Source organism: Pseudochaenichthys georgianus, chromosome 8, assembly GCF_902827115.2.
Source record: "Pseudochaenichthys georgianus chromosome 8, fPseGeo1.2, whole genome shotgun sequence".
Classification (NCBI taxonomy): Eukaryota; Metazoa; Chordata; class Actinopteri; order Perciformes; family Channichthyidae; genus Pseudochaenichthys; species Pseudochaenichthys georgianus.
The window spans coordinates 6,319,904-6,345,385 of NC_047510.2; the positions used below are offsets into that span (position 1 = coordinate 6,319,904).

At 41.7% G+C, this 25,482-nt stretch overlaps 1 protein-coding gene across 1 annotated transcript; it reads right to left on the bottom strand.

The window, feature by feature from the left end:
- Positions 1–460: 460 nt before the first annotated feature.
- LOC117450540 (uncharacterized) lies at positions 461–2,348 on the bottom strand. Its single transcript, XM_071204153.1, has 4 exons — positions 2,068–2,348; positions 1,574–1,741; positions 1,187–1,312; positions 461–787 (listed from the first exon to the last, which is right to left on the bottom strand). The coding sequence occupies exons 1-4, from the start codon at positions 2,233–2,235 to the stop codon at positions 461–463; spliced, it is 789 nt and encodes a 262-aa protein (XP_071060254.1). The 5' UTR covers positions 2,236–2,348.
- Positions 2,349–25,482: the final 23,134 nt, after the last annotated feature.

Sequence of the window (25,482 nt, forward strand, 5' to 3'; positions counted from 1 at the left end):
AGGATATGAAATAAATTCTCAAATGGCGTGCCATTGGAGTTAAAGTGCAAAGATGAACAACTGTAGGCACAGGGTTTCAGTGGTTTACCACCATCAAGGACCATCAGCACTTTCAGTGCAAACATGAACAACTGAGGTAGATTTAGACATATTCTACCAAATGTAAACATCATTCAACTGCTTTAAGCAACGAATTAACTGTGCAACACAAATATTGGCATGTGCAAAGTTTCAACCTGTAACACGGCCTACTCTCTCAGTAACAGGTACTTTTTTTAGATTGAGTAGGCAGCCCAAGGCCCATCAGCACTTTCTGTGCAAGCATGAACAACTGAGGTAGATTTAGGGGAAATACATATTCTACCAAATATAAACATTAAACTGCTTTAAGCAACAAACTATCAAATAATTAACTGTGCAACACATTGGCATGTGCAAAAGTTTCAACCTGTAACACGGCCTACTCTCTCAGTAACAGGTCATTTTTTAGATTGAGTAGGCAGGGTTTCAGTGGTTTACCATCTTCAAGGCCCATGAGCACTTTCTGTATGAAAGTGAAAGTGTTGATGAGTTTCTTGGGGTAGTCCAAATGTAACACGTACATCAAGCCGAACAACAATGCAAAGGAATCCGCCATCCTGGGGATATTGCTGATGACGAAATCACCTTCCACCAGAATAGCAGTACTTGCCGGACTGAGATCAACTTCACTTGGAGTGCCCTCGGTGACCATGCTGACAATAGCAACCGGTGTGTTGGTGATGTCTGGCCGGTCCACCTCCTCTGCCTGGAAATGCATAGAGTCCAACTGTAAGGTTGACTTGAAGTAACTAAACAATCTCATTCACATATTCCTCAACAGGTAAGTATATAGGAAGGTATTTCAAAAATGTGTTTCGGTGAACCTTTCTTTTATATATCTGAAAATATTTTTGATTGCTCCCGTCTGTTTGTTTTTTTTAAAACTGGAAGGGTAAAATAGCTAAACAGTTTCTTACAAGCACACATTCTGACCTCACTAGCAGTAAATACTTACGCTCCAAGGCTCTTTGAGCATGTTTTTCTCTCACTGATTGTGCTGCTATGTTAAATGTTTGTGTTTCATGTATTTGTGTATGCTTATTTGTCTGTTGATGTTGGACATGGAGCTGCTGTGACACAAGTCAAATTTCAGACTTGATCTGACAATAAAGTATATCGTATCGTATCGTATCGTATCGTAAGACTTGAAGAACTGTGGGTCCTCCTCACGCAGGTATAATGGGAGGGCTCGAAGGGCTGCATTGCGTTTCATGTGGACATCCTGTACTTCCTGGAAAGACAAGCAAAAACTAGCATAATTAAAAAGCAATGGCTTTTTTTTAATTAATATATACATGTTTATTTTTGATTGTTGTCTAATTAAAAAAAAATGTGTTCCCTATCTGTTATCGTTATATTTGTGACACTCTTCTGAAAAATACAATCCAGTATATTTTACATTATCTGTTTATGATGTGAATTTGAATGAATGTGGTTTTTGTGTAAAAGTAAATAAGCATTGATATTTGGACCAAACTTCTAGTAAACTCACCTGGAGATCACAAATCCTTAGGATTTCACGCAGGGCCTCAGATACCTTGCCAGTGCGTGCCGCCTTCTGCCTGTACAAGGCAATCAGTCGCAGGGTGTGTCTGTCTAGTTCAGAAAAGAACTGGTTCCGTAGGTTGACGTTTGTGATTCGTTGAAACTCAGCAGAAACCTACAGGAACACACAAATGTATAAAGATCATTAATGGATATGCAATTGTAAAATTATTAGTGATGCAACCGGTTTTGTTGTTTCCGTAAAAATATATTACAACATGATCATATCAAAGTATTCATTTAATTTGTATTATTATTTATATTATAAAAATAAATATCGTTTTATAATATATTAACATTGAACAACAACACTGTTCCATTGTGTGCAAAGTAGGCAGTTTCTGCAAGCACAATTGGGAAACGGTGTGCAGACTATGAGAAAGATGTGACAAGGGGCAGAAAAGAGAAAGATTAAAAGGTCTGAGAGCATCTGTGTTTTACCTGTGATTCCATCCGGAGGGCCGGCCATTTCTCTAAAAAGTCCCTGACCAAGGGATTTTCTTGAACGATCTCCTGGCGACGAAGGGCAAAAGTCATCTGCATGAGCTTTTCTATTAAGATGAGGTTCTTCTCACTTTTCTCAACTTCCTGCAAAATCTGGATTCTCATTTCTTCAAGACTGGTCTGGTTTTCTCCTCTGGGAAAGTTTGGAAGGTAATTCACTTCAGCTCGTCTGGCTCTTTTTATTTTCGAGTGGGGGTGATCTTTGTCAGGGTTGTTGATGCTCTTTTGCCTGCGTTGACAGCCACCTCCACACATCCAGATCTGGCCAACTTGGTACGATAATTCCCCATCTTAAACTTCAGGAAAATCTTCCATCCGTACCATCCACTAACACTTCCAAGCTCTTTAAGACATGGATGAGCCGTTACAAGAGCCTCCGCTGCCATACCCACGTCCCTGTCACTTGGGTAAGGTTTGAAGTTGTGCATCACTGCAGCCATACTCTCCAAGATGTTGTGCTTTTGGCCTCTGTTTAACTTCAATGTCTTTCCATATGTCTCAAAGGCACTGTTTCCCTCTCCAAGCACATGTTCTACTTCATAGGAAAAAGTGGGTACAGGGAAAATGTCAGGCCAGGTCTTCTGACGCTCTCTTACTGACACATGAGGAAGGATGTCTGTATCGGAACTTGCACATGAGCTAATATCACTCTCCGATGTGACTACTTTCAAAGTGCCCTTCTCTGGTAATTCTTGGATATCAAGGAGACAGCTAAGTTGTCCACCAAAGTCAGGATCCTCATACTGCAGGGTAAACTCGAAGTCCAGTTTTGGCTTGACTTTCTCACGCAGTATGTTGATTAGCTCTTCAACTGACTCTGGCCGCTCCAGTCAGAGTTACCTTTATGGCAACATCTGTAGCAATATAAACTCGCAGCAGGAATTTCTGGGATGCTGCCATCATCTGAGAGACACAATGAGGTATTGAAATAGAAAAAGAGGGACATTTATTTACATAGATGTAATGCATACAAAAAATATCAACGTAGGTACTCATCATCTTTTACCAAAAGTAGTCTCTATATGACATTATAGATTTCTGTTTATGTGGGCAAAAACTGTATACCTGCCATGTTAAAATGGGGTTTCAATACAGTTGCACTGTTTTCCTTAAAGTGTACTTTCAGTGAAGCAGGATGAATCGTTTTGGTGTCAACAGCAGTTTTCCTTCTATATTGTATGCAGAAAGTGGTGAGCTATCATTGAGCTCTGATATGCTGTGGACAGTCATATTCCCTGGGTAAAGTTGAAATGATCTCAAATGTTCAATGTAGCATGATTTGTGTTTTCGGCAGAGAAATGTGACATTGTGGTTAACAAGGAGGATCTGTTCGATTTTGCTAAACTGAGGCAGACCCCCCTCCTGCCCTACAGATACAAACATCCCAACATCATAATTAGTGCCATCAAAAATGATCCTGGATGTGTTGTAAATCATGTGGCTGTCTGTTTGTTGTCCAATGTGCTCTTTTGCAACCTCAGGAAGCTCTGAAACCAAGACAGAAGAGACATTTGATGTCTGCTGATGTGGTTTAAAGAATGATGGTGCACTGAGATAGTATGCCACCATGTGCTGATGCCTAGTTGCTAGTGTTTTTAACACATTCTTGAAGTTTTGTGTGTCATGTACAACACGCTTGAAAAAGCGATGTTTGCCCTCAAATCTCATAGTCCACAAATGGACAAGAGGCCCAAAACAACGTATAAGATCTGGGTAGTGTTCGACATAATGATGCTTAGGGCGTAGTCTCAATGCAGGGAAAACATCCTGAAGAATTTGTCTGTGATCCTGTATCTTAGTTTGCAAATACTGGATAGTTTCATCATCAAACGTTGGTGACAGCACCAGCTCCACAATGTCTTTCAAATCCATCAATACAGTCCAAGCACCATCTTTCTCAGGAACCTTGTTACCGATCATCAATGGGAGTAGTCTCAACAATGCGCTATTTTCGTGGCCATTGCCACCAATGGTCCCTTTTCCAGCAAAGGTTTTTGAGAGAGGCTTTGGTTTGTCACTCTTGTCTGTGTATTGGTAGGGGAATGACACAATCTTCCTGTTCAAATACTCAAGGGTAAAATATTTGAGTCTAATCATCTCCTTAATACACAAGGCCAACTCCACAGGCACAATGCCCTCAAAAAGATCATGCAGGACATCCGGTGGGAAGCCAGTAGTTGTATGAAAATACTGCAAACTCTCGCGCAAGATACAGTCCCCTTTTACACCCAACTGACTTTTACCATCCCCGGCTTGCATAACATCCTGCACGTTTCGGTCATGACTGGCTTTTGTCCTTAGACTAAATTCACCATCTACAACATCATGAGACTGAATTTTTCTCTTGTAGCGTTGCAGAATCGACAAATATATCCTTCCCTGAAAGACTGCACAAAGCCTGCTAATGCATGAGCTGCAAGATTATCAGACGAGACGCATAAAACAGTACCCCGAACTGACTGACCAAGGCCTTCAATGTATACACCATCTTGTTCAAGAGTGTGAATGTCTTGTAACAATGGACCAAGTGCTCTTTTATAGCCACACCTCTGAATATCAGATACCTTACATAATGCTGCTAGTTGAATGACATGCAGCGCTGATTGGTATTTACCTGGCAAATCAGCCATCACCCAGTAGACAGAGCACAGTTTGTGTATTTTCCTTGAAGTGCCAAGTGGATTTGCAATTTCAAGGTCATCAATGTACAAAAGCAATGGCAGGGATAGCTCTGAAGACGACAACAAGTCATTCTCTTGGCAATATGAGCCATCTCGATGGCTCATGTAAAGCCCCTTTTGTGAGATCTTGGTTTCCTTGATTCTGTCAAGGATGTCTGTGTGTTTGAACATTTTCTGGATCATTTGTAGTATAGGGACATAAACTACTGTGCAGCCGGGCTCCAACACATACTGCACTGGTTTTACCACAGGGTAATTTTTCTCAATGAATGTTTTTCTTCGCTTGGCGGAAGACAACTCCTCACCTTTAGCTGTGGCACTGACAAAAATATTTGAGTCCATAACAGCACTCACCAAATCATTCATGATAGCTTCAGTAGGAGAAATCTGATGCCTCTTAAAAACCTCTTTTAAAGTGTCTTTTATAACAGGTTGAGACAAGGAAAATATCTGAGTCAGATGATCAATTATCTCTTTGGATGCCATATCGGAAACATGAAGAATAGTTTGCATCTTCAGGAAGAGCGAGGACAAATTATGGTGTAACTGGGCTCTCAACTGGCTGGCGTCAGCCTCAGGAGAATCAAACGTGTCTGCATGCTGTAAAGAAATATTTGTATGTATTCAGGTTAGTAAACTATCAAGATGCTTAAAAAGGGAAAATGATTTGGGTGAGAAAACTGTGAACTGTGTTTGGAGCCTGGGAACATTTGGTTTTGTGAGGACAAAGGAAGAGGGGGAAGGTGTGGAGTTGACATACAGTCATCTCAGATCCCTGTGATAAGGAAGCTGATCCACTGGGATTGGGGACTTAAGATGTGGGGTGTTGATGATAATTTGGGCAGCCAATCACTGGTCTGGAAGGGAGGCGCAGATAACTCCTCCTTGGGTCAGCGAGGGATATAGACAGAAACCCCGCTGTGTTCGGTCTCTTTCTTCTCTGACTGGCTGGCTGGCTGGCTGGCTGGCTCACGTGAGTATCAGGTAAATGTGGGATCCCACAGAACTGTATGTAATTTGTACTGTATTGATTGTACTTGATTGTATTGCATTGTATATTACCATTAAAGTGGATTATTGTTAAACGGTTACTTGTAGGTTCTGGGTTTCCTTCCTGTAAGATAATGGCTCGTGTAGGGACGCGAGGAGATTTGGAAATGCGGCCTAATTAACATTTATATCTCCTAACAAATGGTGACTCGACGCTGAATAAACATGAGCTGTGGAAGGATTCAGAGGACCACACTGGGTCGGGAACAAGCACTTTTAGACGCCTCGGACAATAGCAGGGCCCTGTGGGATTGTCTGTAGGCGTTTCAGAGTGTTTTTGAAGTTTGAATGGAGTATACAATGCATATTTTTACCATGTTAGGAAAGTTATATATAACACGTGAACGTTGATCGCCAGGTATAGAGAGTCCTGCGTAACGAGAAATTAGAGCAGTTTAGCGTGGATCTTCAGGTAGTTTAGTCCTGAAGTGGCGTAGGAGCGGTGCAGTTCGTGGGATGTGCGTTGTGAGTCCCACACGGCGAAACCTGGATGATCGATATTTCTGATCGGTCCGCCGTTTATAACTGGGGGTAAAATAAGAGTCCAAGACCAAATAAGCGAAAGTGTCAGCGGACTTTTATCTGTTAAATCCTTGGGAGAGAGCGCTAACGTCACCTCCATTGTGACGAGACCGGCTCCCGTTTCCCTTGTCTGTAAAAATTAATTTGAAAGGCTGACGTAAACATAACGTTGATCGCAAGGTAGGCAGAGAGTCCTGCGTGACGACATATGAAGCACGTTATCAAGCCGGACAAAATGTAAGGGGAATAAATCTGTGTGATTTTTACCTAAATAACCTGTATGAGCATTGTCTATGGATATCAGACATTGAGTCAGAAGAGTGAAGCTCATTTGTGCTCTGCTGCTGCCATCTAGTGGCTGAAAGGGGGGGAAGCACGTTAATTAAGTCAGATAAATAAAAGCGAAGTCAATATATTGCGTATATTTAACTAAATGAGCTGTCTGTGGGTTGTCATTGTTGATTAGTACAGACCTTGTTTTATGTTGGTAAATGTAATGATACAAAAGCAAGCTATTTATCACAATTGTATTTTTAGGTTATGAATAAGACAAAAAATAGTGGCCTAAGGGATAAGCAGAAAGGTTTTTGAACGCTTGTCAGTTATGACAGGGCGTTTAGGTTTTCAATGTGCGCCATCACGTTAAAACAGGATTGGTGGCATTTTCAGTTCATTGCTTGCTTCCACACGCCTTCCCCCTCCTTGTCTCTTTCACGACTATAGTTAATGCATTAGAACGATTGTCAACTTGTTCCTAGAAACACGGCTGTTCCGGAACGGCCTTTCAAAATAAAAGCCAAAGGCCGCTGTTCGCCAGAGATGCCTTCACAATAAAACAGTAATTACCTTAACAATATATTTAACTTATATTGCGTCTTTAAATATTGATTTTAATTCATTACAGATCTAACCTGCTTGTAACACCACTTTGATCAAAATAATAGGATAAGCAAGTGGTTAAAGGGGGTTTCCTGTCTGGCTCATTTGATTTAGAACTGAAGTAAGGGAGAATAGTGTTTTATGAGTCATTCCTCATGGTTTCTGAAGATAAATCATCAGTTTGTCTGGACTTTGATATAGAGATAGGATCATGGTGGAGAAGGAAGACCTTTTTTGGTTTCAAATTAAAGTAGAGTTTAAGGATGAAGTAGCAGGACTTCAACTGGCCAAAAGACATTTTAAAGTTTAATATTCTTGGTTAGCAAACAAGACATCTGATTATTATGTCACACATGATAATCTTGCTATAGAAACTAGCTTAAAATATTGGAGAAAATATGTAGATGTTCTTTCGTGGTGTGTGGAATATGTGATGCTGGAAACATGTACGTTTTCAATGTATAGGAGAAAATGGTTTCCTGAAAGAGTTATGTTGGGTACATATGTAGCAATGGATGAAACAATTTTAGAGTGGGTTTTTATAATATCATTGTAGACATCAATTAGGTTGTTTAGATGGCATTTAACAATTAAGACAGATAGTATGATTACAAAGAGTCAGAGTGGAAAGGGTTGGATTTATTTAACCTCAGTGTGCTAGATTTTTTATAGGTAATGCGTCCCGAGACCTGGACTCCCCTCTGAGTTAGAAAAGGCTACGGTCCCGACCCTCCAAGCAGACAAAAGATCTAACCCAACAGGAAACTCCTCCTTCTCCATCGAACAGACAGAGAACCAGAGCTGAAACGACAACAACAAGACTGCAGCCAGAACTATCTCCACCTGTGGCATCCAGAACCAGACAGCATGCTGACGGGCAGAAATCTACGCTCATCAGTCCCTCAGACAGGACCATGAAGTTCCAAGCTGAGCACAAGAGCAAAGTGTGGGAGATGAGAGCAGAATCTGCCCCCCATAAAAACAGCAGAGAGACTGTAAAGGAGGGGATAAAATGCAAAGCAGTGCAAGATGGGGCATGCAGAGGTAACTGGGCCAATGGCTGACAGCGGATGAAGTTACAGCTGATGGACTGAAGAGAACACAGAATCAGAGGAGTTGGCATGGTCGATTAGAAGTGAGGAGGCCGGGGTCACGGCTTGAGAAAACCAGAGGAGGAGAAAAGGAAAACGGGAATGAGTGAGTTTACACATAAACACACTTATTCACAAAACGCACATTTAAAGCATAAATACGTAAAGACAGAAAGATTTATTAAAATAAAAATAGCAGTAGACTATTAGGGTAAAATGAGAACACACTGAGGGTTCAGAGTACAACCATACTCTTCAATCTTTTCGTCAGGTTAACAAAATATTCTTTGACATTTTTATTCACGTGTGAATAAAGTAGTGGGATAGTTTTAGGAACCACTCTATAAGACAAATCTTTATCTGTATGGATAATGTTAAAGGGAGAGCTGGTGCCAAGCCAGATATAGTATTCCAATCTAAATAATTGATTTCACCATTGTAGCATAGTTATTACCATGGGAAATATGAAATGACTTCTGTTTTTAAATCCTTGATAAAGGAGGGAGGAATGGTTGCATGTTCGGACATCCAGGGTTCCACACACTGCTAAAGAGTTTAACATTGGTTTTTAGGTGGACCAGAATTGATGACATGTGGTTGTTATACCATTGTTATCGTGAACAAAACATAAATAAGGACATAGTATCTGCTTGAAGATGAATGGATTTCATATCCTAGAGGGGATTAGTTATTGTGAAGACTCCACAAGGTATCTACTAAAGTATTGTAAAGAACTTGAATTGACTTGATAAATAAGTGAAGATAAGAAGATGTATGGACCATAAATTAGTCAATTGGTAAATAAAAATAGCGGAAAAGAGGGGAACTATTAAAGGGAAGTGAAAAATCAGTCTAATACACACTGATACAAAAAAAGGGGGGGGGGCATGAAGGAAGTATGCACTGGATTTTTTATTCGTGTGTGAATTTGGTAGTGTTTTAATTTGTTACAGTATTGATCAGTTCAAAGGGAGAGTTTTAGTAACAGCTCTATAAGATCAGATAAATATTTATTTATATAGGTCATGTTGAAGGGAAAGCTGGTTCTAAACAAAATATAGTATTTCAATTTGAGGTACTGGTTTCATGTTCAGACACCCAGAGTTCCACGCACTGTGAAAGAGGGTAACATTGTTCTTTAAGTGCACCAGAATTGAAGATAAATTGATAGAATGAGTTATGGAATAAATAGCAGAGCTTTACAGATCCTAGTAATGTTTTGACACAAGATAGTGAGGTACACATGTTTCTGAAATAGATCTATTAGTCATTTTAATACTAATTAGGTGTAAATGAATTGCAGTAATAGTAATAGTACAATAAGGAAGTGACATTTTTTTGGCTAGACACTTTTCAGGGAATGTGGGAAACAGCAAGGAGGGGTTGGAGATATCTTGAACATTATAGTTGTAATTGTGAATTAATAAATGATGGTGCTCCATATATACAGATTTGTATAGACGGAGGATGCTGGCCTGTGCTGGAACATCAAAGTCTCTGCAGAGCACAACACATGGCCAAAAAGACGGAGACCAACTGACCTTTGACCCTGACAGACAGGGTAACTTGGGAAGGCACTGTCAATGACTGACTCTGCGGTGAACCTGACCAAACCTGACTTTACAACCTGACAGTGTGAGTGTGAGTGTGTGTATGTCTGCACCTGATCAGTGCAACTGCATGATTTGAAACGATGACTAATCAAGCATGTTTTGGACTAACACATTATTTTTGTGTGATAATAATGTGTGAAATGAGAGGTTTCCTAACATTGCACAAAAGGGGAAACCGTATCTAATCTGGTTGATGATGTTTCACTCCCACAGGAGGTGGCTGTTTGCAGAATGTGAAACTCAAACTAGGACATTTGGAATTCTGTTTCTTTTAGGACTGAATGATGGAGAGAAACACTCTCAAGTGTTTACTGGGAAAAATGTTTGGTATTGTCTTATAATCCATTATGACCTGAAGGTTTTCTTCCCATACAGGTTTTTGTTTACACATGAGAGAATGTGTAAAAAAGTGTAAACTTTACAATGTACATTTTTCATTTAGGGACTGAAAGGAACCTGCTGCCCAACTCCATTGTTCAATCTGACCATTGATTGACAGTTTTAGAATTGACCTGCTCCATATTTGGGGATAAGAGGCTGTTTGGTGAATGTTGACATGTCTCTAATATTGATTGAGTTATAGCAGGTAACACAGATAGAGAATCCGTGGCCAAGGGGCTGCCAGAGAGATGTAAGTCCAGAATGAAATACTGGAGAGGCTGACCGGTGAGTAATGTGTCAACTAATGTTTCAACAGGTATTAAAGTAACGGAGGTTTGAAATGTAGAAAGAACATATTTACAGTTAAGCTAAAACATAGTAATGTAATGAGACACAATGTAATTTGGACAACATCATGTAACTAGTCTGGTAAAGAAGTAAAAGCCATAGACTTGATTGTTTAGGTCATTATGGGGATATACATTTCATCTACATTTAGAAAGACATTTGATGACAATTGGTGGGAATTCTGTATTCATTTTTTCAGTGGGATAATATCTAAGCACTGACGGGTAGAAGCAGTATCACCAGGAAGCCATTCACTTTGTTAGCATTGTGATTTACGTTCCCTTGTAGAGCTAGGGATACCAAGGGAAGTAGCGACACACCAGATAGCCGGACGAGAGAAAAAGGAGAGGAAACGGAAGGCTGAAGGAGTTTAAGTGAGGTTTTTAATCCGTCAATACGTAAGGCGGCTCACCAGCCACATTACAACACAATGGTACCATAAACAACACAACTAGGCTGGGTTGTCCACAGAGACAGGCTGCACACATGCAGCCAGACGAGAAGGAGAGAAAGAAGGGGCCTCACTGCCGTCCTCCTCCGGTCCTATATGGAAGCCTGATTGTCGATTAGGATCACCTGGGGAGAGGCTGCACCTGGGGACAATCAGAGGGAGAGAGGAAAACACACACACACACGACCACACACACACTACGGCACGTAACACTTCCCCCCATAAAACACACCTTATACTGCTCACCAGCAGCCAACACCGGAGCAACACATGGAACACAAACACACACACCACTCACTGAACACAGATCCACATCGCTCTGAGCTAGGTCCACACCCACCGCTTCAGAGACGGAAACACCCACACCCACAGCACTGTCACAGACGGATGCAGAACTTAACTGCAACTCACCACTCTGTCGCATCGCAACCGGGTGCCGGTCTTTTGGCTTTTCCAGAGCAGCTGCCACCTGCTCCTTCCGAGCTACACACTCTGCCTCTAGATGACCAGGATCAAGACAAAAGAAACACAATTTCTTTTTCTTGGGTCCTGGAAGAGAAGCAGAATGAGCATGTGTGGCACGCCTGTTACGAGCTTTCCGGAAACCAAAACGATGAGGAGAATCGCTCTGAGCCAAAACACCACATAGCTCAAGCCCTTCCTCAACCGCCATAGTGGTGGCCTGCTTTCGCTTCCAAGCTGCACATTCTGCTATCATATGACCTGGGTCAAGACAAAAAAACAGCTCTGTCTATCCTGGGACCTAACAATGGAACACTGGCACAGGGAACATCATTATCAGGAGCTCTCCGATAAGTGTCCCGCTGAGGAGGATCCCGCTGAAAAAAAAACGCTCCTGTGTATCAGCGCACTCGTCTGCCAGAGTGGCAGCCTGCTGAAGGTAGTCACTCTCTGCTCATTCAGGTAGACTACCGTACGCTCCGGTACACAGTTTTTGAACTCCTCTACCAGCATCAGCTCACATACTGAAGCGATGTCATCCGCTTTACACGCTCTACACCACCTGTCAAAGAGGACTTTCTTCTCCCTCGCGAAGTCCACGTATGTTTGGCCAGCAGCTTTCTTTATGCCGCGAAAACGCTGCCTGTAGGCCTCAGGCACAAGCTCATATGCCCTGAGAATAGCACCTTTCACCTTGTCATACTCCAAACTATCCTCGACAGAAAGAGAAGAGCAAGCCGCTTGAGCCTTGCCGACTAGCTTGCACTGTAATAGAATAGCCCACACGTCTTCTGGCCAGTGCAGGGCCGCAGCAATGCGCTCAAAGGCACCAAAATAGACTTCCACCTCTGATTCCCGAAACACAGGGACCAAATTAATATGCCTGCTCACATCAAAGGAGGCAGCAGGACCAGAAGGTGTAACTGCAGAATCACCCACCACAGCTGCTTGGAGCTCTAGCTGACGCATCCGGACAGCAGTGTCTGCCTCCAACTTCCTGATCTCCAGCTCCTGCTTCCTGATCTCCAGCTCCCTCCTGAGCTGAAACTCTCGCTCACGCTCACGCTCCTCCCTCTCACACTGGAGACGAGCCATACGTACTTTTACCCTGGCATCTACTTTAGACCCCGTAGGTGAGGATCCTGCCGAAAACGAGTCAAACTGAGGTGTGGTGAAAATGTTTGCCTGTTTCGTAGCACTCTGAACCACCGTGCCAGGAGATTCCACTAAAACAGGCCGCCTCAAAACCCCCTGTTCAACTAGTCCAGCTATCAAAGTAGCCTTGAGTTCACTTTTTACCAGAGCCGAGGAAACAGAAACATGATAATGGTCAGCAACTAACCGCAAATCAACCTTCCTGCACCCGTCTAGCTGACCCACAGTAGGACTGGCCACAAACTGCTCCAACACAAAAGCCATCTTTAGCAACGGCTACTTACAAATATTATTATATATTTATTTACAAACTTCCCCAGATCCTGCCTACCAAACTTTACCTAACTATCTTCTGGAGCGTGCCGGGCTCGAGGTGACTTTAAAGGCAAACATCAGCGGCCGAAACCCTGAATCGCCTGCCCCCAACAGGGAATAAATCCCCACCCAGGATTACCCTGAAAATAAAAAAGGCAAAATAAAAAATGAGTATCCGAAGGAAGGACTGATTCAGTCCAGCTAGACACTCCCCTGTCTAAACTGAGGAAGCTGTTCAACAGTAAATAATATCACAGCCAATTCTACACCTATATACACTACTGCTCACCACCAAACACAATAACACTAACCAACAACCAAATACTCACTCTTTGTCTCAAAGATTGGACGAGCCCCCATGTTACGTTCCCTTGTAGAGCTAGGGATACCAAGGGAAGTAGCGACACACCAGATAGCCGGACGAGAGAAAAAGGAGAGGAAACGGAAGGCTGAAGGAGTTTAAGTGAGGTTTTTAATCCGTCAATACGTAAGGCGGCTCACCAGCCACATTACAACACAATGGTACCATAAACAACACAACTAGGCTGGGTTGTCCACAGAGACAGGCTGCACACATGCAGCCAGACGAGAAGGAGAGAAAGAAGGGGCCTCACTGCCGTCCTCCTCCGGTCCTATATGGAAGTCCTGATTGTCGATTAGGATCACCTGGGGAGAGGCTGCACCTGGGGACAATCAGAGGGAGAGAGGAAAACACACACACACACGACCACACACACACTACGGCACGTAACAAATATTGATTGAGTTATAGCAGGTAACACAGATAGAGAATCCGTGGCCAAGGGGCTGCCAGAGAGATGTAAGTCCAGAATGGAATACTGGAGAGGCTGACCGGTGAGTAATGTGTCAACTAATGTTTCAACAGGTATTAAAGTAACGGAGGTTTGAAATGTAGAAAGAACATATTTACAGTTAAGCTAAAACATAGTAATGTAATGAGACACAATGTAATTTGGACAACATCATGTAACTAGTCTGGTAAAGAAGTAAAAGCCATAGACTTGATTGTTTAGGTCATTATGGGGATATACATTTCATCTACATTTAGAAAGACATTTGATGACAATTGGTGGGAATTCTGTATTCATTTTTTCAGTGGGATAATATCTAAGCACTGACGGGTAGAAGCAGTATCACCAGGAAGCCATTCACTTTGTTAGCATTGTGATTTTGGTTGTTTTTGAATCCATAAGATTAGTGTGTTTCTTTACCAGAAACATTAACAGTTCAAATCATATTTTTAGATTTTTAATGGGATCTCAGGGATTTCATTTAAAAATAAATACAGATGCTTGTCAGAAATTCAGAGCTATTGAAATATGTTATTTTAATTTACCTAAAGATGTTGGGGTTCTTATTTAGTGGGCACAGTCCAAGATTCTGAAGCAGCACAATTAATTTAGAAAACCTGTGCACACACGTCTGTTGTTTTAAGATACCCCACCAACAGGCTCCAAGTTGCCACGCACTGGTGGGTTAAACAGCCGAGGGCCCCAGAGCCCGGAGCGTAGGCTTGAGGGATTTGTATCAGATTTCTCCACACAGGTTGCGGACGCCGAAAGAGGGACCCGAGACGCAGGAGGCTGACTGTCAACCCCAGGCTCTCCGGCCCCGACCGAGTGACCCAGAGGACATCCCGTGCCGTCCGCCTACAAGGAAAGGGGGACAACTGGTACCACTGTGCGGAGCCAGTGTGCGGCAGGGGAAAACACCTGCGAGGACCCTAGACGACAACAGGACGGATCGGGCTCTCATCATGGAGGTCGACTGGGAGGCATCATCATCGGACCGGAGAAGGAAGATCGGGAAGACATCTATTCAGCATCGACTCAGAAGCCGCCGTCAGCAGATCAGAGGGGACAAAGACACGGCAAGCCAGGACGGCACAGGGACTCCACTCTCCGCTGAAACAGGAGTGTGGGTTAAGTGCAACAAGACGGTGTATGGAGCCAGCCAGGCCTGCCAAGCTATGGGCAGCCTCTACCATGACAGCTGCTTCACCTGCAGCGCCTGTAGTCGAAGGCTGAGAGGGAAGGCGTTCTACTATGACGCAGGAAGGGTTTTCTGTGAAGAGGACTTTCTGTACTCTGGGTTCCAGCAGTCTGCAGACAAGTGCAACGCAGGTGGACATCTAATCATGGACATGCAGGCCGGCAGGCCCTGGGGAAGTCTTACCGCCCCGGTTGCTTCCGCTGCGTCATCTGCAACGAGAGCATGGACGGAGTGCCCTTCACTGTGGACACTGAGAATAAAAAGTATGGAGACTCAGCAGACAAGGATGCAGTTTTTTGCAAGTGCCTTGTGTAAATTGCACTCTCTTTTTTAAGAGTGCAAAAGAGGGAATTGTAAAGAAATATTTGTATGTATTCAGGTTAGTAAACTATCAAGATGCTTAAAAAGGGAAAATGATTTGGGTGAGAAAACTGTGAACTGTGTTTGGAGCCTGGGAACATTTGGTTTTGTGAGGACAAAGGAAGAGGGGGAAGGTGTGGAGTTGACATACAGTCATCTCAGATCCCTGTGATAAGGAAGCTGAGCCACTGGGATTGGGGACTTAAGATGTGGGGTGTTGATGATAATTTGGGCAGCCAATCACTGGTCTGGAAGGGAGGCGCAGATAACTCCTCCTTGGGTCAGCGAGGGATATAGACAGAAACCCCGCTGTGTTCGGTCTCTTTCTTCTCTGACTGGCTGGCTGGCTGGCTGGCTGGCTGGCTGGCTGGCTCACGTGAGTATCAGGTAAATGTGGGATCCCACAGAACTGTATGTAATTTGTACTGTATTGATTGTACTTGATTGTATTGCATTGTATATTACCATTAAAGTGGATTATTGTTAAACGGTTACTTGTAGGTTCTGGGTTTCCTTCCTGTAAGATAATGGCTCGTGTAGGGACGCGAGGAGATTTGGAAATGCGGCCTAATTAACATTTATATCTCCTAACAATGCTGACACTGAGCAGGATTCTCGTCCTCAGGGTCAGTAGCTGTCAAGACTGGGGCACTATCATTTTGTGTCGACACAATGTCTTCACAAATGTCCAAACTACCTGCATGGTTCCTGCTTTTGTGAGCATTAAATGATGAATAGACATTTGTGCTGTAGCTACAGTTCTTAAATGGGCATGTTACAGTTTCAAGGTTCTTTAAGTGTCCCCTTAAATGACTGAACACTGTTGCTTCAGAGAACGAATGTTTAAAGTTACACAAGGGGCAGCTACAAATTGCACATCCTCCTTGTGCTCCCTCACTTGCACCAGTACTACACACATTTTTGTGAAGCTGTGATAAATGAATTTTCAATGCATTAAATGATTGAAATGTACAAATGCAAGAGTCATAGACACATGGCAAAGGGCTAACTCTTGAGTACTGGCTATGCTTCAAACGATAGTGCCTAAATAACTGAGCCTGGGTGTCTGACGAGACAGCACATAATTTGCACTTCCACGCCATTGAACCATTTCAACTTCAACAAAGCATGATGATCAGATCTGTAGATAGGCCAGTTCTGTTCAAGTTACCTTGAATGTTGAGTCTCACTGCTATGAACCAGCTTCACCCTACGACAAAAAGAAATGTGCAGAGTTTTAATACAAGTTTGCAGTTTTCATTAGCTTACTGTCACTAGCAAACATGCCTGTGTGTAGGCCTCAACGTAATTGTGGAAAACAGCCCTAGCTAGCTACTAGCTTAATTCAGGAATAACATCACATTTACCAGATAATATCGGATAACATTAAGCACCAGTAACACACTTATAAACAGTAGGGCTGCCGTTGACTGATAGGAGTTACTAGCTATTAGCTATTACTACTATTCAATAACTTGAATATTGATGCAACAGCTTCACCCTACGGCAAAAATAAATGTGCAGAGTTGTAATACAAGCTTGCCGTTTGCATTAGCTTACATCTAGCTAGCATCAACGTAATTGTGGAAAACAGCTCTTGCTAGCTACTAGCTTAATTCAGGAGTATTCAGGAATGACATCACATTTACCAGATAATAGCGTTAATAAGCACCAGTAAGTAACACACTTTTAAACAGTAGGGCTGCCGTTGACTAATAGGAGTTTCTAGCTAAAGTTAGCATACTGCTGCTCTAACGTTGAGGTCCTTACAGTACTTAACCGGCAGTCCGAAATTCAAAAAATAGCGCGAAGCAGCCGGTAACTGCGGCGCTCTGCACGTAACTCTGAATTAAACAATGGGGTCTAAGTCTAACGATCACATATAATCTTCGGGTGGTATATCCTTACAATATTATAACAAGAAAAGCAGTTTTAACGACTTATTTTGGTACTTACAAGTTAAACCATGTGTGGAATCCCTTCGCTTGCAAGAGCCGCCATGTTGGATGGATTTTTCTCGATTCGTCGCAACGTCATGACGTAATGACGTCAGACGCTGCGTGATTGTTCACTCAGAAGTTTTCATTCAAATTTGAATATTCACTCATAAACTATGATTCACATAAAATTAAACAGCACTTTTCGTTAAAAGAACATATAAATGTAATGTTCGGTTGACTTGATATTTGGTTTTGATTGCAGTACCCATAATACTTATGAGTTAGTAGTACTGTTGGGGTTTACAGTGTACTTGTAAAAGCGCCTCGATGATTTCGAGGCGTGAAGATGGACGGTGTGGCGCAGTGCGCTGTGCAATGATCATCAGATCAAGGGGTGAAACCCGCCGCTGCTGCGTCTGTAAAGCCGGTGTGTCCTTGGGCAAGACCCTTCACCTGAACTTGCTCCTGTGGGTATTGTCCACAGTACATGACCATTGCATGTATGATGTGCAATGTGTATTTGTAAAGTGCTTTGAGCATCTGAGAAAAGCGCTATAATAAATGTAAGGAATTATTATTATTATTATTATTAATAAAATAATTCTCTAGTGTTTCCCGAAAGCATTTTACAAGTCTGCAAACTGTGGTTAAAGTAAGTAAAGAAAATGCATTGGCTGTGCAGCAAAAATAAGTTTAAGTAAAAGTTTTGATTCTGATGTAAAATGTAGTTTAAAGAACTCAAAGTAAAGTCTTAATTATTATAAGTACATTAATAAATAACTGAAGCTATCAGAAAAATACAGTTTATTAAAAATATTTCCTAAGTATAGTGTAGCAGAACATAGGAATAATATGATTTACTTTGTGTTGCAGGAGGGGCTGGACATTATATTAAAAGAAAATAGGATTAATTACAGGACTCCGTGTACCCTGCAGTTAACTGGAGGGCTAAAACACATTCAAAGTGCACGTGCAGTGTTTGTTCGTACTCACCAGGTGATGGGATATGGATGAAGCACGCACAGTGGACAGGTGGAGGATTATCGAGCCTAACAGTTAGCATGCTAACTGTTAACATCGCTAATAAAATGTTTGTACATTCTGCACATTATAATAGTCTCACCTGATGCTGTACATTTTTAACCCGAAAGCATTCACAGCGGCAGCGGCTAACCTCTTCTGATCAATCTTTTCTTGTTTTTAATGTTTTTGTTTGGCAGTCGGCAGAAAATGTATGCATTTCCGCCATCTAGTGGACTTGAGTGTTAAGCAGCATATTTGCAGAAAATTAAATAATTATGTAAAAATAATTAAAATGCTCTGAATGGAGGTTCCTGTAATGGCGGACTGCTGAACAGGTGACGAGCCCCGACTCTCCGATCAATTCCATCCTTTTACTTAATACTGACCAGTTAAATAATCATAAAAACCCACAGTTTGAGACATAAAGCAATGGCAATCTGATATGCCCCAAAAAATACCAAAGCTGAAGCCGAATTGTTCCAGAACACGAAGGACTCCACCAACAACCAGGCAAGCTAAGCTAAAGCTAAAGATGGACACGGCTAATGCCAATGCCGGTGGAGCCAGCGCGAACCTCATAGCTAGCTCAGCCCAAGCTGAATCTAACGGCAAAATATTAGAAGCAATCCACTCCCTAAGAGCAGACGTTACCACCCGTAATGATGAGATTCTGGCTGCAATCTCGGAAATTAAAACGGATCTCAGCTCCTACTCGGGAAGATTAACACAGGCCGAGGATCGCATTGGTGAGACAGAGGATAACGTGACGGTGCTTCATAACACAGTGAACGGGATGGAGAAAGTGATTACAGCACTCACCGAGAAAGTAGATGATCTTGAGAATCGCGATAGGAGGTCAAATCTACGTGTTATTGGTCTCCCGGAAAACGCCGAAGGTAGAGACGTGGAATCGTTTTTGGAGAAATGGATACCAGAAGTACTCGGTCCCGAAAACTTCCCAACACCGTTGGTAATCGAGCGAGCTCACAGAATCCCGGGTGGCAGACCGAAGCCCAACTCCCCTCCTCCCCCGAGACCTCTCATCGTAAAGTTTTTAAACTTTAGGGATAAAGTCAGGGTGATGCAGGCGGCACGAGCCAAAGGAAAGGTGATATACGGGACTCGCCATATCATGTTTTTCCCCGACTTCTCAGCGGAGGTGACGAAGCGGCGTATGAAGTATGGCGAAGTGAAGCAACAGCTCCGTACCCGGGGAATACAATTCGGCCTTATTTTCCCTGCCAGGATGTACACGCTGCACAACGGGAAAAGACGTGTGTTCAATACTCCTGAAGAGGTTGAGTCATTTCTTCGAGATGGAAAGGATACAGACAACGGCTAGATGTGGTGAGTTTACATAATTTGGATCATCCAGCGGAGCATTTTTTTTTTTTTTTGTGGTTGTTCCGATACTGACTGTACAACTTGAACTATGTTTTGTACCGACTTCAACGCTTCAAGCCTATGGATATATCCTGGCGTTACTGATGAAGAACGCACTGCAATTTCACTAGGTTTGACACTCCGCTATGCCCCTAGTTTGTTCCGGACGGAATAATGATGCTCTGCTGGAATTAAGATAAAAAGCGGTCACTAGTTTTCACTTGGAAATGATACGATCCACATTACGTCGTTTGAAGGTTCATCTGCATTCATATCTCTGTTCAGGCTTATTACAGCTCATTCATGCATTGTAACGCCCAACTAACTTTTGAGCTTATCTCCGTTATCTCGATCTGTGGTCGTGATTTAAAACAGTGTTGAATGCACCACATTTCATGTTTAGGGTGTGTTAAAAATACTGAATGGATGTTTAATTTGTCTTAATGTTTTTGCAATATTTCGGATTTGTTGTTGCTCTTGGTCTCTTTCATCCCTCGAATATATATTGGTCGAAGATGAGGGGTTCTTGCAGTGGTTAGTTATTGGTTTAGCTGCTCCTCTTAAAGGATCGGTTAAATAGCCTAGGAGCTCTTACATGGAAGAGGTGAGGAGGACGGCGCGTTTCGTTAAGGCCGTTGGTGAGAGTGTTTCACGTCTCGTTTGGGGAGACGGAGGGTTCATGTTTTCTTATGGTGTGTTTTTGTATTTTTATGTTTGTTTATATGTGATCCTTGATGTGACAATGTGGTTTGGTAGACGAGTAGTTGCTGTTTCAATATTTACAATGAGGTCCCTTTTGATCATTTTGGAGAGATGGGTTAATGACACTTGATAACCTTTTTAAGATATCATCATGGAATGTTAGAGGGCTAGGGGGATTATCTAAAATAAAACAAGTAATGACTAGAATTAAAATTTGCAATCCAAGGTAGTATACCTGCAAGAGACCCACCTAACATCCACTGAGATTTTGCGTTTGAGAAGACGATGGCAGGGACAGGTCATAACTGCGTCATTTTCGTCACACTCAAGGGGAGTGGCAATACTCATTCATAAATCGGTCCCTTTTCAAGTGACGGACATCAATGCGGACAGGGGGGGTAGATATATAATAATACAAGGTACCTTATTGGGTGAACAACTTAATTTAATAAATGTTTATGGGCCAAATATTGATGACCAACTTTTTTACAATAATCTTTTTCTAAATATCTCTTCACTTAGAGGTAACATTATAATGGGTGGCGATTTTAATTGCACCCTCAACCCTCTTGTAGACCGATCTTCAGGCATAGATGCCTCCCACATACAGACAAGGAGGGTGATCTCACAGTTCATGACGGATATGAGTCTATGTGACATATGGAGAGTCCTAAACCCTGACAAGAAGGAATTTTCATGCCACTCTTCCACGTACCATACTTACTCACGCATTGATTATTTCTTAATCTCCAAAAGCCTAATGCCAAATATTAAGAATTGTACCTACGGCAGCATAGTAATCTCGGATCATGCCCCATTAACCTTGGACTACATTGCAGTAAAGCCATTTAAGGGTCCACCGAGATGGCGTTTTGATACAAAGTGGCTGCATGACCCAAGTTTTGTAAGCTTCCTGGATTCTCACATAGATATGTACTTTCAAGTAAACACTACGCAGACCTCTGCCTCTGTCAGGTGGGAGGCATTTAAGGCGTACATTAGAGGTCAGATAATTAGCTACACAAGCTCTAAATCGAACAAATTCCGTCGTCAAATGTCTGATTTAGAAAAAGAAATAAAACAACTAGAAAGGGACATAGCCCTTAACGACACACCTGATCTACAATGCAAATTGACATTACAAAGAGCCCACTACAATGAACTATCGTCCAATAAAGCCTTGGCAAGTATCAACAGACTCAAACAGTCATTTTACGACCAAGGGGAGAAAGCAGGCAAATTACTAGCCTGGCGAATTAAGGCATTACATGGTGAAAGAGCGATAAACGAAATTCAAAACAATGCTGGAAATATTACATCAGATCCTAAAGAAATTAATGAATCATTTAAAACATTTTATAATCACCTATACAAGTCTGAGCCCCCTGGCGACCCAAAGACTCAGTCAGTTTTTTTGGACGGGATACACTTTCCATGTTTGTCTGAGGAACGAAAAGCTAATTTAGATAAACCAATACAACTATTAGAATTGTCTGAGGCCATGACTAACATGAAGGGTGGAAAGGCAGCTGGTCCTGATGGGATCCCCATAGACATCTATAAAGCCTTTAAAAACAAACTGCTGCCACCGCTCCTGAATATGGTCGAGGAGATATTCGAAAAGGGTTGTCTTCCCCCAACCTTACAGGGTGCATTAATAACAGTTATCCTAAAACCAGGAAAAGACCCCTCCAGATGTGGCTCTTATAGGCCTATATCATTGCTTAATTCAGATACAAAATTGATCGCTAAAGCACTGGCTTTAAGACTTGAAAATCACCTGCCTACACTGGTGGGCCTGGATCAGAATGGCTTTGTCAAGGGCAGACAGGCCTTCCACAATATTAGGAGGTTGATCAATATTTTACATACAGAAAGGGGGGCTCCAGATACGGCCATTCTGTCCCTGGATGCTGAAAAGGCTTTTGACAGGGTGGAATGGCCGTATCTATTCGAAATATTATCCCGATTTGGGTTCGGGGAGGGTTTTTGTAGGTGGATACAAATTTTGTATAGCACCCCAAATGCAGAAGTATTAACCAATAGCATAGTGTCTGCACCATTTGCACTATCGAGAGGTACACGTCAGGGGTGCCCTCTATCTCCATTACTATTTGTACTGGCAATTGAGCCCCTGGCTATCGCGGTTAGAACTCATTCTCATATCACAGGAATAACAGTTGGGGGCATTGAAAATCGCCTGGCCCTTTACGCTGATGATATCGTTCTATTTATAAAAAATGTGTCAGTGTCATTGCCAGCGCTCAATAAACTGATAAAGGATTTTGGTACGTTCTCAGGGTATAAAGTGAATAGTTCGAAATCTAACATTCTTCTACTTAAAAAATCGGAAAGACTTAATCCACCTCTCCAAACAGATTTCCAAAATTCCCTGGAAGGCTTTAAATATTTAGGAATACAGATTACACCTGAAATAGAAGACCTTGTTCCAACAAACTATGACCCCATAATAGCGTCTGTGACAGATTCTATTAACAGGTGGACATCACTCCCTCTATCCCTAATCGGACGCATCAATATTATCAAGATGAATGTCCTACCTACATTTCTGTATCTATTTCAATCCCTGCCATTGCACCCACCATCTTCATTTTTTCCCAAAATGAAGAAATCTTTACAAATTTATCTGGAACAATCAGAGACCAAGGTTACGGCTATCCCTTTTATATCTACCTTATGAGAGAGGAGGACTCCAGGTACCCAATCTGTCCTGGTATTACTGGGCAGCCCAAATAAGAGCAGCAATGTGTTGGTTCTTGGACGGAACCCCCATACCATGGGTTGAAATTGAACGTTACACAACAACTCCACTACCACTGAATTTGTATTTGTTCTCTGACTCTCCAAAACAGCTTAAAAAGAATACAAAAAACCCTTTTGTCAGGAACACAATTGATGTCTGGTTCAAAGTACAAAGCCACTTAGGTTTAAAGTCACAGATATCCTCTTTTACTCCTGTATGGGGTAATAGAAGATTTATACCAGGAACATATGACTCAGGGTTTAAAATGTGGGCCAACAGAGGCATCAATAAGATCAGTGATCTATATGATGACAACAAATTGATGACCTTTGAGATGCTAAGAAATAAACATCATATTCCCTCAACACATTTCTTTAAGTATCTGCAGCTAAGGAGTTATATATCTAAGGCACAAGATCACTCACTATTATGTCCACCTCTGTCAAAGCTGGAAACAATTATAGTACATCACTCCTCTGGTCATGGACAGGTGTCTTTGATCTATGACCTTTGCAAAGCTGAATCAGGAGAGTCCTCAGAGAATAAAAGACTTGCTTGGTCTACTGATTTGAATGCAGAGGTGACAATTGAGGAATGGGGGCAGATATGCCACAAAGCCCAGGTTCAAACTATTAACACAAGGTTTAGACTCCTACAGTACAAATGGATTATGCGTACCTATATAACTCCATCCCTACTACACCATTTTGATGCAAATATTCCAGATCAATGTATAAAGTGTGATAATGATAAGGGCACATTGTTCCACTGCTTATGGGACTGCCCAAATATTAAATCATTTTGGAAAGATGTTCTGGGCACATTATCAAAAATAATTTCCGCCACATTACCAGAATGCCCAAAACTCTGTATTCTTGGGGTTTTCCCTCTATCTCCCAGACTTAATATCACTAAGAAAAGACTGGTAGTCTTTTCTCTTCTCCAAGCTAAACACACAATAGCTGTCTTTTGGAAAAACCCAGAAAACCCCTCGATCAATCACTGGTTAAAAAATCTCTCTCATTGTCTAGCCTTAGAAAAATTGACATTTGCCATAAAGGGAAAGCCTGAAGTGTTCCATCAAATATGGGGGGAATTCTTGGAGTTTCTGGAAATAAATGTGCCTCCTAATTGACCTTGTCCTCTATATTGGTTGGATGTGATATGGCTGCTTGTCTACCGGCCCTGTAACTTGCAATGTTTAAATTACAATGTTTACCACATGTCCACTTGTGTATGTATGTGTATGTCTTTCTTTTTATTATTATTATTTATTTATTTTCTTTCTTGTATTATTTTGTTTTTGATTTTCCTTTATGGGATATATACTTGTACAATGTCTTATGCTGAAAAAAACGAAATACCAATAAAAATATTTGTTAAAAATAAAAAAATAAAAAATGCTCTGAATATGTCCGGTTGCTCTAAAGCAGGGGTATTCAACTAAAATTCAACGAGGTCCAGTTAGAGAAAATGTCCCCATGCAAAGGTCCGGAACATCAAAATGTCTAAGTTGCTTTATGAATTAGTGTGATATATATTGAAGTAGCCTGCAGCTTTATCAACGCATGTAATCAACAAATGACTGGCAATCAAATAAAGAAAGTACAATTCAAAAACAACAAAATGTATTGTCTATTAACATTGAACTATACAGATATACAGTAAATACTGTGGATATGTGTAATGTTCCTCTCGGGCTGAATTTAAAAATAAAATAAATAAAATAGCTTTTGAAAATATGTGCATCTTAAAAGTGCTTAATTTTAGATAAATAAAATAAAGTGTAGCAGCAGCTTGAGTTTCCCTTTTTCTTTGTTAACCGTTTCACATCATGACTCAACAGTTTCAGCCGATTATAGAACAATATCAGTCTTTACACATCATAACAATTTAACAGTTTCAAAGTTTCTCTTTCTTTCCCTCTTATATTGCAGTCCCTCACTTTTTTTTTTAACTCAGTGTGAGAATTGAGCTGGAGCTTATTGTCCTGCCAGGAGTTTAAATTAACGAACGATATTTAGTTTTAATTTTGATCCTGGTGGACTGATCATATTGGGCTCTGAGACTGCTTATTTGTTGTGAGCTCAGTTCTGACTTGAGAGGGAATGTTTGGTCAAACACTTCGTGTTTTGTCTCATAGTGGCGTTTTGGCACTTTTAATGAGCGCCACAGTCTCTGAACAAATGAGACACACTGGCTCTGTGCTCCCAGTGGGC

Bases quoted from the DNA above. Each gene is read 5' to 3' on its own strand.
- LOC117450540 (XM_071204153.1), bottom strand. From the start codon at position 2,235: ATGAGAATCCAGATTTTGCAGGAAGTTGAGAAAAGTGAGAAGAACCTC. The intron at 1,742-2,067 runs GTAAAACACAGA...GTGTTCCTGTAG, and splicing joins CCCTCCGGATGGAATCACAG to GTTTCTGCTGAGTTTCAACG. The intron at 1,313-1,573 runs GTGAGTTTACTA...TTGTCTTTCCAG, and splicing joins TAAGGATTTGTGATCTCCAG to GAAGTACAGGATGTCCACAT.